This window comes from Microchirus variegatus (assembly GCF_963457635.1).
Source record: "Microchirus variegatus genome assembly, chromosome: 14".
NCBI lineage: Eukaryota > Metazoa > Chordata > Actinopteri > Pleuronectiformes > Soleidae > Microchirus > Microchirus variegatus.
In genome coordinates, this window is record NC_139815.1 from 17,510,916 (window position 1) to 17,526,049 (window position 15,134).

Below are 15,134 nucleotides of genomic sequence, written 5' to 3' on the forward strand. Positions count from 1 at the left end.
TAGATATATTATGCAATGTAACCTCGCTGATATAGAATTGGATATCACAGAAACACCTGTCTGCATAAGGCTTCAAAATGACCACAACTGTTAGAATCCTCATAAAGATACCATTTGTTGTCAGATAGCTTTAGCTAGCTATGTAATGTTACTTGATCTGGGAACTGAGCACATAGTCTCAAGATATTGGTCCATAAAGAGGTGCATTACAGAAATTTACCAGTTTGTCCATAGGCAAATATACAGGCATTATAGCCCTGAAAGGCATTGTAGAGAAGACTCTCCCCAAGGCACTGGAACACCACCTCCTGACCTGCAAACACAGATTATACCATTCTCAGAAACTGTGTACATGTATCCAAAAGATTAGACATGGAATGACATTTTGGTGATAACATTTAATCAATGTTAACTGGATCTGTGGCAATTAAGTAACCTGCAAAGTTCTCTTTATCGGCCTCGTCCATGGACCAGAAACAGTAATCATAGGCAAAGACCTGGAAGATATGGAGACAACAATACCAGCATGAGACACACATATAAATAACATTTTATGATGGTTGTAAAAAAGCAGGGTTCAAGTTAAGTTTTCACTTTAAACAGAATAAATGAAATCTGAATAATTAGCTTATTTTCAGATTTTCAAATTAAATGTAAATAAATTAAAAAGCAGAAGTACAAATCAGCTTTGTGTCACTGGATTTAAAGCTGCAGACAGCTCATAAACTAAGTCTTAGGAAACAGTGGGTCTCTGTTTAAGATTCTCAACCATGGATTTAGCTACATGTTGAAAATGTCTGTGTGGGTGTGGGTGTTTGTGTGTGTCTTTACCTTGGACTGATTCCTGATGATGTTGGGAGGTTCAAGGTCCACAGGAGCATGTGGAAAGAGAGATAAATGACTTTTAGTGCACACAGCAAGAGAGGATGAGTATGCTAACTGTTCAGAGTAAACAAAGTTTAAGTGAAAGTTGACTCATGCTGTTCCAGATTATCAGTGTTTTTACTCATAATATCATGTGCTCCTAGCAGAAAATTAGTAAACAGAGACAGACACTTGGACAAATAAGCCACAGCCCTCAGTGTGTGTGTGCATGAGTGACTTCTTTGTCACATGTCAAAACCAACTTCTCATGGGATTTGGAAAGGGTGTGTGTCTGTGGATGTCAGGGAAGGCATTCGTCTTTGGCAGTTTGGTGGAGACCAAATTTTTGACCTAAAAATTCTCGACCTAAGTGAATTGTTGTGGGAATCTGTGTGTATGTGGGAGGGTGACTGGGTTGGAAGAGGGGGTTGGTGGTGAAGTTGGCAGAGTGTTGAGACTGTGTGTGAATTAGATGGTGTTGTGGAAGGGTTACTGTGTCAAGGTCATGCAAAGAAATTAGCAGACATTAAGGGACAATGCCTGAGAATGTTGAAGTGAATATTTGACATTTAAAAAGAGGGTGGATTGCCCACAGCTACTGCACGATACCCTCCAGACAAAATGGGAAAATACATATTACACAGTACACACAACAACCCACACGCAAACATGTTTACATTAGGCACATTTAACCAGTGGCCATGTCCTTTAAAACAGATATCAGCAAACAGATGATCAACCCGTCCGGATGTCTGCACAGCATGCAAGCAAACCACACCAGAACAGACTACTGCAATAACTATAGACTTTAACTTCGAAAAAAGCTACTAAAGAAAACAACAATAACAAGCAATTACAAAAACCTGAACCCTGCAGGAAAGGCCTCTGCATTTATTAAGATTAGGTAGTATTTTCCTTTGCGTTCATGAATATTAGCAAGATTAAACATGGAATCTTTATTAACACGCTGCACCAGCCTGGGCATTTTAAACTTTCCATATCTTAAAATGTTTGTATTTGAAAGTTAGATCAGCATTGAGTCTGGCATCATCAGATCTCAATCATCCCACTTAAAAGGACATATGTTGGGCCCCTGCACAACCATCAATTACCATCATTTCATTTCAGCATTTAAACAACCTGGCACCCAGTCACTCTGCAGTCATCAGTTTATTATTTTCCCAAGTTCAGCATCAGGGTAGCTGTATAAATGGCATTTGCTTGTACTGGATGGGTAGAACATAAGGGATCAATACATAAATGTCAAATCAACACATCACTAACACTTCTATCTGTTGAAAATCTGCAAGGGGAAAACCACACTGTCCAAATTACAAGTGCCGCTCACTCGTCACTGTTTTACATGCCGTCTCTGTGTGGACAAAGTATCGCAACAAAACATGGAGAGTTCTTCACAAAAACTGGTGGGAATTAGGGCTGGAACCAAAGATTATCTATTCATTTACAGTCACTGCTACAACATTAACCTTGATCTTCACATGATTCAATTTTCTAATGGTTAAAAATCTCATCTCATGTTACAACAATGCTTTAATTCACTAAGTTTCTCCTCTTCCTCTTTCTCTCACACACACACACACACACACACACACACACACACACACACACACACACACACACACACACACACACACACACACACACACACACACACACACACACACACACACACACACACACACACACACACACACACACACACACACACACACACACACACACACACACACACACACACACACACACGTATCTGTACAGTCGGACTCAATACATCATTTGTTGTCATCCACCATATGTCAGTGTGTATTTTAATACAGTGCAAATGAAGTCAGATGCTAATGCCAGGTGTGAAAAGCCGTACTTAAACTCTGTCCACCCAATGATTTCATTGCTGAGGACAGATGTTAATACCCAGTTTGAATGGGGCCTGGGAAATCCCCTGACATGTTTTTTCTCCATCTGTACATTGCTGCTCTGTCCATGGGGTTAGTTGAGCTATCAGAAAGCTGCACAAAGTCAAATGAGGTGGCCAGGGGTAGATAGATAATGTTTTACAGAGACGCAAATTCTTCTTCTTAGGGCATTGACCTCCATTAATTGCCTAATTCTAAACTTAACCAAACTATAGTTCAAATCTTACTTAACCTTAACCAGTTCCCCAGAGATCAGGTTCTGCCTCTTTAAGTTTTTTTGGTCTCCATGAGAACTACTGGTCCTGATTAGGTCAGTGTTTACACCAAAAAGACGTAACAAATACAGTAAGTGCACACATACAGACAGACATACATACATACATACATACATACCCACACACCTGTTTCCTTTCACCCATGCACATTCTTTATAAATCACCAAAGCTGCCAGCATGCAGTCCAATCTGTAACACTTCATATTTCACTGACGTTCCTCTGCTGACGTGCTGCACTCAGCACAGTGAAATCCTCATCTGCAACTCTAATTGATTCCAGTGGCACTTCAAGCAGAATACAAATAGGCAGCCGACAGTTAGTGCTGATTTAAAGTCCACAAGACCTTCAGCAGTCACTGGGGTTATCACCATTTTGTCAGTGGTGAAATCTTTGATTTACTGATGCAACATTTCAATTGGATTCAAAAGGATTCTGCCATATTATATTGCTTATATTTTCTAGATATGCTTGATGCGCTGAACCCTCTGTTCAGGGGATTATGGGCATGTAATGTATGCCTATTTTCTTACAGACCCATGTCCTAAGAAATGACAACATGACAAGTTTTGACATACATAATGATGACAGCTGTCATGGTTGCTTCAAAGGCTGCAGGCAAGAAGGGTTACCCATGTTTTGCACTCAAAATCCGAGTTACAAAACTGGCATCCCCTATGGCCAATAAGAGGCACTCAGGATAGCTGTGACCCCGCCTCCCTCAGTCATCCTAAACTTCTATTCGTCCCTTCACCCTGCTCCTCCGCTCTCATCACCATAATTTAAAAAATAACTTGATGCATGGCTGCTCTGCCCCCTCCTCTCGCTCATTCTCTACTGCTCTTTTCCCCCCTCTTATGGACTGAACCATTCACAGCTGTGTAGGGAGGAATGGCGGATAGAAAGAAGGGTGAAGGTAGCCAGCGGGTTAGAAGGAAAGAGGCTGGGCCCAAGACTGGAATGTTAAGCTGAAACATACTGATGGCACAGAACAACAATAATTGTACTGTCATAAGCTAATGTTTGAATTCAGCACTAGTGACTAACATGGACTAGGACAATAAGTCTTCACATACAATGAAAAATGACAGCTATAGAGATGGCTTCTGCATATCATACATACACAAACTGTATGCTATCAGCAACAGTGAACTCATTCAGTTGCTATATACTGCAAGTTAAATGTTGGGTATTACTGACTTTGTCTAGGAGAATGTACAGCATGTAATAAGACTCAGACATATGCTTTTGACACCATTTGATTGTATCACGATTCTTGGGTTGTATTTAAATGTGTACATTTGATAGTATTACTGATAATGGCGATTTTCTCAAAATTGAATGATACATTTTATGAGACAATAATCCATGAGATTCATTTCCAAAAGCAGTGCACATCGCATATTAGTCACTCAGTCTGACATTTATCTGAACTGAATCGGGCCAAGTAGAAAAAGCATTGTTTAGCTTCGTCTACTCAGTGTTCACTGAATTGGTGCCGTGAGAAAATAATGGATAGAATAGAACCTCTCAAAACATGACACAGCACAGCATGCTTCAAATTAAACTGACAAATATATTCTCAAAGCCCTGGATTACGAAGAACATTGAAACAGTAGAACTTCTTTTTTGTGGTAAATTGGCAACTGCTTGCCATTTCTTTCCATCAGTCTTGTAGAAATATTACGATTATGAAGTAAACGATATATCTAAATTGACATTTTTTCCCCTCTACCTTTACTGTGTAAGCATTATTTTCTTCTTCTCAATATTTTTACTCCATCACATGACATCAAAGCCAGTGTCCAATGAGCTGCAAAAGCAACAGCACAACAACTTTTCAATTTGCCAATTAGATTTTCTGAAATTCAACCTGTGAATATATTGTTGTACAGCTCATGTGGCAGATCTCAGATGCCCAGGCTACCACAACGCCATCTTATTGTATTTGCGATAATCAAGTTTCTTGAATTAATTTTGTTAACCTAGCAACTATCCAAAGCACTACCTGAGCTGGACGCACACACACACAAACCATGTTTAATTGAAAGAAGGAAAGTTCTGGTCAGTGTGGCCTATAGATGCGTGACACTCCTTGATTTCTAACCCTGTCATTATGTTGTGGACCCACCTTCACATGGCCAGGTCAGAGTGGACTGCTCAAACATTTGAATCTCACTCTGCCTTCAAATTCAACCTTTCTCTTTTAACAAGTACAGTGTTAATCCTTCACTTTTAAAAACACACTAGTGAGTAGCACAATTACCCCACACATACACACACATGCTGAGAGAAAAAAACAAATCATTCTAAGATATGGGGCCACATAGTATCTATTGTCTATCGTCTTGGAAACCAAGGCACATGTGTTTGCCTCACTGCCATCTGACAGGACCTCGGAGTGTGTCAACATCCAGCTTCACAACTCAAGCAAAAATAGCTTCAGGTCATAATGCAAACTATAATCTTTGACCACACAGCTGCTTGGAGGTCAGCTGCCTGCTTATCAGACAGAGGAGCACACGCTGCCCTGGCCCTGAAGGTTAAAACATCCCCACTGGGTTCAATGTGAATCAGGCAAGGCAGGTGTAAAAATAGAGACTGAATGTAATATATGAATGATGTAATGCAATATTTCCATGAGCAAAAGGAAAAGGAAAAGAAAACCATATAACTCGGCCAGGGGAGAGAACAGCGATCTAATGCATAACAGAACGAGAGGAAAAACATGGAGAATATCCAGATCACCACCAAATTCATGTAATTTCTGAATTGGGTCGATTGCAAATATTTTTGATACTTTAGTGAGAGTCCATAAGACAACATTAATATGAGCACTGTAGTGAGTCAGTGAGGGTGGCAGCATGACAAAGTTTAATGTGGCCTCCCCAGTGTGTGCTGCTGGCTGGAAAAACTGTATCAGACCCACAAGCAGAAAAAAAAAAATCAGTTTAGAATTCAGCTACAAAAATAGATAGTGGATGTTTTGTTTGAGTAAAGCGCACACAAGCCTGATCTGTATGACACTGGTGAGTTAGGTCAAAGCTCAACTACTAAGAATCAAGTGAAATACTGAGTAAAAATAATCCTCCAATGTACACTCTGTGTAAATGTAAACAAAACAAAAATGACATTTGCATGCAGAAGGCGGCAGTCAGTCAGCCTGTCCTCCTGCTGCTTCCTCGCTCCTTTGTCGTCGAGACACAGACTGAGAAGCTCTGCTCTTGTTCAATCCGACAAAAAGTCATAAAAGTCCCCGGGAGAAGTTTATGGTCGACAGATGCTCAAGTAAATGAGGGCTTTCCCCCATTTCTATCGCCTCCACACTTAAGGAAGAGGCTTCATGGTCACTGTCAGCGACCCAAAGTTAACCTTACCCATTGTTGCCATAGAAACAGAATGGCTGAGAAAAGGGGAGGAAGCCAGGCGGTGGGGATTTGCAGCCTGACAAGAGAGAAGGAAGACAGAAGTCTGCCTTTTAATGTATGGCTGTCTCTGCTTTGCCTGCGTCTCACTACTCCCGTCTCCCGTTCTTCCACACACACAACTCAGTTTGAAGCCAAAATTATCATCTCCTCCAGTAAGAGAGTTAGAGAAGTAGAGTTTGTAAAAAAAAAAAAAAAAAAACATTTTTCCCAGTAACAGTGTTTAATTGATACCTTCAAAATGGTACCAGTGATTAAAGTAACATAATCTGGAATTGCTCTCAGGTTCCCCCCGCTAGTAAACAGCACTGTTTGTTACAAATGTCGCAAAATATGTTGCAATAACGTGCATTTGTTGACAAGCCAACGAAAACCAGTGATATCATCATGAGCAGAACTGTACAAATATCCTCAGACCAGGTACAGTAGCCCCTGGGAATCAATGCCGTAAAGTAGATTTTTTTAGTTATTTTTGTAGCACGGATATTTTATTTCTATGGAAAAGCTTATATAATTAAAATCTTCAAAATAAATCTATTTTTTCCTTTGTGCACACTGTTTTTGAAGACAACAGTGTGTTGTGCTTCTAAAAATATTAAGTTACGTGATTGATGATTCAAGTTAACAGATATTCCTCTGTCAAGCAAGACTATCACACATGCCTGTTTTTAGAAGGGAGTGTGTGTGTGTGTGTGTGTGTGTGTGTGTGTGTGTGTGTGTGTGTGTGTGTGTGTGTGTGTGTGTGTGTGTGTGTGTATATGGTGCAGGGTAGCTCAAATCTGTGAGCTTCTGGACAGACAGCTGGGCAAAGTGCTTTTCAGCTCCATGTAAGGGGATGTGGATGGAAAAGCAGCTCATGGAAACGGCTACGGCACTGAAACAAAGCACCAAGATTTGCTTTCTGATCTGGTACGGTAGATACTGATCGTATAGGCAACGTGTCATATTAGTGGCAAGCTCTGTTGCCCAACCGCACTTACAACACAAACCAGCTTGGTTTGTAATGCTACATCACCATGTCCTGCAGTGACAGTGACCTGGCCAGCAGGCTTCTTTTTGTATCACAACTTTATCAGCGTTCAGTTTTATATTTGCAGCAGTTTGTAAGGTGTGATAACTGCTGACAACATTCACCTCATTCAGACACAGATAAGGAAACATACAGCACAGGGATGGAGAGACTCAAGCATAACCCACAACCAGCAGCTGATCAAAAGCATGGAAACAGAAAAAGCCAAGAGAGGGGAAACTAGGGACGAGTGATTTATGTAGGAAAACGCCTGTCTCCAGGAGGGCTAGCCTGAAGGGCTAGTTTGTCAGCTTCCTGCAAAACATTCCAAAATCGTCTGTTTTTTAAAATGTGTAAAAATCACAGCCTAGAAGAGTGGGCTTTCCCTTTTCAACTGCCCACAACCAAACACAACCTGTTGTCATGACTTGTCATGAAAACATGATAACCCTAAAGCAAGTTGTGGGGGGATTTATGAATGTCTATGCATAAAGAAAAATGCAAGTTTTTCCACATATTCTCCACACCTAATCTAAAAATATGTCTCAGAAATGAGACACAATCAGTTGGGAAAGTAGGGTTTCAATGCTGCCTCTCTAACGCTGTGAGTGAAGTGGGACCAACCACACCCAACCAAAAATCTCCCACTCCCATAAGATGGATTACAGTTTGAACACTTACTGTGATATTATCATTGATCGGGGAAAAAAATGATTGCAAATCATAAATAACTGTGGGTGAATACCAGGATGATAATTTTTCAGCCAAAACATAATGGTATTTGATACATTTGTGCATATTAACCAGCCCAGCATACTCTATCACTTATTAAAAGGCCTTCAGGTATACATGAGATAATGGCTTTTAATTTAATAACTTTTCAGGAAGTATGAAACATTATTCCTATAAGCAGTAAGGATACCAAAAAATTATATTGTGGACATAAAATACGGTCAGCACATGCACGTACCTGGTGTCTGATTTGCCAAGGTTGGTTCCTGCAGGATGGAGAATCGTCTGGTTCTTCACCATCTCCACGACACATTTTGTGTTCAGTTCCTTTTCTGTGGATCAGACAACATAGCTTTACAACCGTGGTACTAATCCTCACAACACAAATTTTACACTATTACAGATTTTTTTTGTTTTGTTTTTATGTTTCCATGTCATCTCCAGAGTATGTGTGATGTAATGACAGACATGCAGTCACTGCCATCTACAGATACAGTGACTGCTTTGACCCTTTTTGCAGCCCAACATGAAGCACAACTCTTATTGTTCAATTGATTGGGTTAATTCACTGACACAGCAGAGCGGGGAATAGTAGCAAGGTTTCCATTCAAATGTAAATGAAAATTAATGTTCCTTTATTTCCACTGGTTCACAGAGAAAAGCATTATGTCGCGCAAAAGTCTCGCCAAAGAAGGGTAAGAAGGTACAAGTTGATGATGCAAATAGTGTCTCACGCGCGCACACGCACGCGCGCACACGCACGCACGCACGCACGCACGCACGCACGCACGCACGCACGCACGCACGCACGCACGCACGCACGCACGCACGCACGCACGCACGCACGCACGCACGCGCGCGCGCTGCAAATTCATGAGCCTGGCTAAGTCTCTCCATTCATGCATCTTGCCAGGGAGACCTAATGATGGTTGTTGACTCATCAGACACTCAGGGGGAGGGCTGCCAGCATATCCTGGGCATCCAGATTTGGGCAGACAGGGTTATTATTAAAACAAACAACAAAATATACATGTAACGACTGGTTTGTTGCAGATCCGACTCATTTATCGGCTACAGACTATTATTATTTTACTGGTGAATGCTTAGACCATAGCTTTGTACAATACATCATGTCTGTAATCATGGGAGATTAGCAAGGGCAATAAAACATTAAATGAACATAATTAGGATGTTTTTGAAATGGTTTCTCTCTTGGTGTGAACATTGCTCTCACCAATACCAAATCACCTAAATAAAGAGTTAAAATGCTTGTTTGTAAAAACATGCAACAAAAACTGGTGACAAATTCTTACCATTTAACCCAGAGATAAGATAAGGATGAAAGTCAGTCATCAGTCTACCCTGTTGCCTGCTTGGGATAGCCTACCTCCTCTACTATGACCTCTTCTATGGTGAGGTCATAGGTCAGTGTAAAAATATAACTCTGCTGCAAATCTGAATTTGTTCAAGGACACCGCAGCAATGACGAAACCTACTGCTAATAAACACTGTCCTCGAGACCTCAATCAGAGCTTGTGGGTTAACAAGGATCCTCAACACCTTTGTCTATACCCCTTGAACATTTATTTATTCATGTATTTATTTTCACAATGGCCAAATATGTACTGTAAAGGTCAGTATTCACGTGCAGCTGCTTAAAATGCCCCAGGTGACTGTCAAGCAGTGGGCATGCAAGAGCGTGTGTCAACTCAAGACATAAACCTTCTGTGGTTTAAATTTTTTTCTTCCACAAGAACAGTCTTATGCAGCATAACAGTGTAATTAAATATTTTATGCCTTCAGATGTTTTCGAACCAAGACATGACAGCACAATTAATTTCTAATAGACAGTGAAGCTGTTCAGAAGCTTAACTCAATCCTTTATTGATTATGAAATAGTACACAATCCTAACTAATCCTCTCACCAACCAGGCTTGATGATAACGGTGTATAGTAAACAATCTGAAATATATATTTTTGACTGCACAAAAATGTATTGATTTGCAAAGTTAAGCATCATCATAGCATCAATTGCCTGACTGTACCTGCACAAGTTATATTAACAATACCCAATTATAATCTTGTTATCCCAATTACCAGTCCACTTTGTTTGCACACAATGTATTCACAAGCGTGTTGCCTACCCTGGAGCATTAGAGTAGATTAATGCAACATACCAGCCACAGTCAAAGTCTACTATCATTTTCCTAAATGTGAATGAACGTTCCATTGGATACGAAAGTGAATCTCAATGTGAGCAGCTGTACATCTGATGAAAGGCTAACTGTGCCTGCTGAAACCAGCAACACTGGGGATTTGAGGCTGGAGTGTCTGTTTATAGAGCCCCAACACTGCTGTTTCTGGCAGGAACACAGGCATAGATACATGGAAACTTTGTGTCAAAGGTCACTGGACCTGAATAACCATCCAAGTCTTCAGTTGTTAAAGACATTTCAAAGTGAGCCATCAGAGGTTTAGCAACAAACACAGTGAAGGAAAAACAAGAAAAAGTAAAAAAAAAAAAGGTGGGGACAGCAGCAAACATTGGGGTGTTGAGGAAGAAAAATGTGTTCTCCTGCTGCCTTCATTACCCACATGCCCATAGTTCTGCAGCTGTACTTCCTCCTCAGCAGTAAGGAAACTGTGATGCAGCGTGGTTGACAGGATAAATGTGCCCATTGTTATCTACCTCTCCTTGCTCCACAGCCTGTTCCCACTTTCCACAAACTTTCTCTCTGGTCCTTCCCTGGGTTACCGGTGCTGAGGTTTTGGCACAACTGCCCTGACATCAGACAAATTGGCAGCAGAGCTGCCGTTGCTACGCCTGAGATTGCTCTGTTCTTCGAAGGCCACAGCCATGGGAACATGGAGCATTACGCAATGTTAGCAAATATTCATTCAGACTCACTCCCTTCCTGCCTTTGTCAAGCTAGGCAGCTACACCACATCTCTCCTCAACCTGGGCTACACAGAGACAGTGGCCTCAAGGTTGAAGGAGCCTGTTTAATATTTATATATGCCACAGGTCTGAATCAGTGCCGGGCATATTAGAGTGAGGAAAGTGAATGAGAACTCATCAGTTATAACACTTCTGAAGGAATATATAATAGAAAGTATTAGTTTCTCCAAGCCAATATGTGTTTTGGTTGAGTTGTGATAAATGTCTTGTCTTAACACTCGTAAATGTGGACAGAGCTATGATTCAGACAGAGAAACCAGAGACAGGAAATCAGAAAGGCACAACTGGAAACGTGGCACTACTGGTTCCAAACCAATTCCCACTGCCTTCAAGAAGCCATCAATTTGTTACCAAAATCATGATTGCTTTTGCTGAGCAATGGAAGTTTCATGTAGCCATGTGTTTATATTGATGACCAAAAAAAGCCTTGCATGTTTCGAATGTTGCAACAGTGAAGCTAGAAATACTTGATGCAGGTAACTTATTTTTAACAAATATGTCTCTGCAGTCAAAATAAATAAAAACATGACATAATGGCCCTAAGCCTGTTAAATAAGTTCATAGTTCTGTAAGCACACACAATGATAGCAAGATACAAGTAAAGAAAACTACTTTATTCTATGATAATAACTTGACAAGGCAGCAAAGCTGCTTCAAATCAGCTAGATAACAGTGTAATTGACCTTTTTAAACTGCCATACAGTTTGTATCACCTGTACTTGTCATGACAGATAACATGATAAAAAGAGAAAGAGGGGTCATTATCACACTGGAGTATGATCAAGTGCACACAAACCGTTGTGTATTTACAGTCAATCCACATATAAATCTAAGTGTACCTAATCTGAGATGGAATGGAGTTACACTTTGCTCTACTCTTCACTGACACCAATGTTAACCATCAACTGACTCATTGTTGATGTTCACAGATACACATGGAATTTTTGTGTGTCCAGAGCAAATGTCTAATGTCTGTCAAGAGCCAACACTTAGACATGTCATCATCACTGAGGAGTTTTTCTATTGTAGAGTACATGATCATTTACTGCCTATAAAGAACAGTGTCGCTATCTAATGACTTGGTCTTGTGACCGACTCCTCCAGCTCAGAGTGAAAGAGAAGGGGACGTATGATCTGTTCTGTCAGTTGTCGGTCAAGCTCCTCAGTAGGGCTCCTCCTCCTCCTTTCATAGGACACATGGTCTCCCACGGCAAAAACACAACTTGGCAGACGACCAGAAAATGTAATCTGGTTTCCTGCATGACACTAAAAATGCGTAATATAATTGACCAGAGCATTTGAACATGCATGCAGATTTGTCTAACACTGTGCCTTTGTTACCCCATCTTTTAAAAGGAGAGAAAAGGAAGTAAGTGTGGCCCCAGGGAAAATGCCAAAGATACACATGCAGATATTGGCCTAATGGTAGTGAGGCAGTGAAGGAAAGACAAGTAACTGTGAGAAGTCATTCCTAGCAAATGAGTTGTTCTGCTGGTGCAGCAAGTAAGTCAAGAAGCTATTGGCACCTGCATCAGCCAGTGAAAGTGACAAAGAGCACAGACTTTCAAGGTGGAAATAGCTCACACAACAACTTGACTTTCCATCTTGCTGGAGGCGATGAGAGGAGCCATATAACAGCAACGTGCAACCATGTGCCAGCCAGAGTACAGCCTCTTTCCATCTGCAGCCGCTCAATTCACTAATGGGCGGTCATTTCTGACTGACACCCAAGAAATTAACAGAGACTACATCACTCAAGCCAGTCTCCTATGGACAATGTTAGTGTGAGATGTGGTTTGTTTTTAGCTTACCTCATGTAATCAGCGGATCATTAGTCTTAGGCTCTGGACACAGTGTCCGATGGTTGACCAATAGCTGAGGACTGACTAACAGTGACACTGCCTCAGATTAGCATGTGTCAGGGCAAATAAATTGGACACATACACTATAGCCTATCTGAGAGGAAATTAGTTCCCTTACTATCATGGCAGAGGTCTATATTCCTCATTGAAAATGAAAAACAGAAGCCCTAATATAAACTGCAGCATTTGTTGGTGTTGACAATCAGTCACCACACACACACACACAAACACACAAAACTTGTGACAGCACATCGACTTCAACTCTGATGATGTCTGAAAATACGACTGAAACAACCCTTGGTTCTGCTTGAGGAAAAATAAATTGGTTATGGTTGTTAGCTTGTGTTTCCATTTCTGTGTGTGTCTTGTCATCTTCTGACTAGCTGGAGAAAAACAGCCAATCACATTTATCTCTCTCATCGCCATATGGCCACCACGATTCAACAGACAACAGGTGATGCACACACACATCACCCCAATGGTGGTTGTGAATAATCACCCACTAAATGGTAAAGCAAAGGTCTGTTGTATATTTGTGCTATGATAGAATATCACTGATAATGCCGTGTAGCTCACATATTGTGTCTTTTGTTGTACATTAATCAACCACAGCAAGGACACAGGTGGCTGACCAGTGTGTTGTCTACAGAGAACTAGTGAATGTTTAAAGAAAATACGTTTGAATTGACATAACAGTTAACCATGGATTCATTTTAGAACGTGGCACAGCCATACACTGCTCTATCACTTTTGAATTTTGTTGAAGCAGATCGGTGTATACGCGGTTTACACAAAGACCATATAGACAGACATAATTTACATTCCACAAAAAGGTGAATGTGGGGTCAGTGCATCAGTAACCCAGATGTGGGGAGACAGGAGCAACACTCACCTCTCCTGTTCATGGGTCGGACACGAACAGCCACTTTGACATTGGCGTCGTCCAGGCTGGGCTCCCCCATGTTGACTCCTTACCCGGGATGATCCAAACCAAATCAGCCTTTGAAGTGAGCACTCATCCAAAAACCCTGGAAATGTTGAGCTAGCCGGACTGTCGGCCAGCTAGCTGCGCTCAGCGCTCCTCCATAGAAAAGGCATGTCCACGGAAAAACAAAAACGCCTGTGCAAAATCCCGCAGGAAGCCAGCCACCGCCACTTTACCTCCTTCGTCTGCTCATTTCCCTGGTTGATTTAGATCCATGGAGCCTGGGAGAAAAAGGAGTGAGTGTACATTGTGTCAAATATTACGGCAGCTGGTGGATGTCACTGAGCAGACATATGATATTTGCAAGGCAAAACAGAGAAGGGCTAGCCAGCTAATTTACCAGGCAAAGTGAAGAGGAGTAGCGGCAGGAAAGGGTAGGGTTTGAGCCATTTCCTACCATTTTAACAACATAACACTCCCAGACACTGCCCGGCCCTCGAGCTACGTACCTCGGTGTGTTCATCCCAGCGGTGACACCGTTAACCTACACGTACAATGGAGGGAGATCTCCACAGGACAGCCTGACGATGATGAACAGCTACCCAACGGAATCCACTATGTCCTCCCTGAGTCAAGCTCCAAGTAACAAGCACACCTCCGCACTTCCGCCTCCCTCTTCAGAATAAAAGCGCGAAGGTAAAACGAATCCAGTGCATGGACCGCGGACCAGTGGTGGGCGTTTGAGGTATTACATTCTCCTTATAGCAATCATTTCCGATAGACTGTGCAATAAGAGGTGCAATGCTGCCCCCCACAGTTCGAGGTCCACTCTCTCATTTTAAAGTCTTATGTATGCGAATTTGAATGACACATTGTGTAAATTTATAAACATGAGAAAAGAAAAAGATGTTTGACCATTTATAAATAATGGAGAATATATATCTGTAGAATGTGTTCTGCTCTACTGTGTCAAACTCAGATGTAAAGGGAGATGGATTTATTCAAATGTCCAATAACACCCACATCCGGCCACTAACCACATCGTTTTAACTATCAAAATTAAGTGAAGATAGCTTTATGTCAGAAAACTACAATTATAGTCGCAATTAGCTGAAAGTCAGCTGTGTCACAAGAGTTACACATCTACAAAC

The 15,134-nt window shown here is 41.3% G+C and overlaps 1 protein-coding gene across 1 annotated transcript in view; it reads right to left on the bottom strand.

The window, feature by feature from the left end:
- Nucleotides 1–14,020, bottom strand: part of kif13ba (kinesin family member 13Ba) — a gene marked incomplete at its 5' end in the record, with an annotated part of 32,244 nt that extends 18,224 nt beyond the window's left edge. The window contains 5 exons of the mRNA XM_083900726.1: nt 221–313; nt 437–497; nt 832–844; nt 8,476–8,569; nt 13,951–14,020. Of these exons, the coding sequence (XP_083756852.1) occupies nt 221–313; nt 437–497; nt 832–844; nt 8,476–8,569; nt 13,951–14,020 (331 nt within the window). The remainder of the gene's footprint in view (nt 1–220; nt 314–436; nt 498–831; nt 845–8,475; nt 8,570–13,950) is intronic.
- Between the last annotated feature and the right edge of the window lie 1,114 nt (nt 14,021–15,134).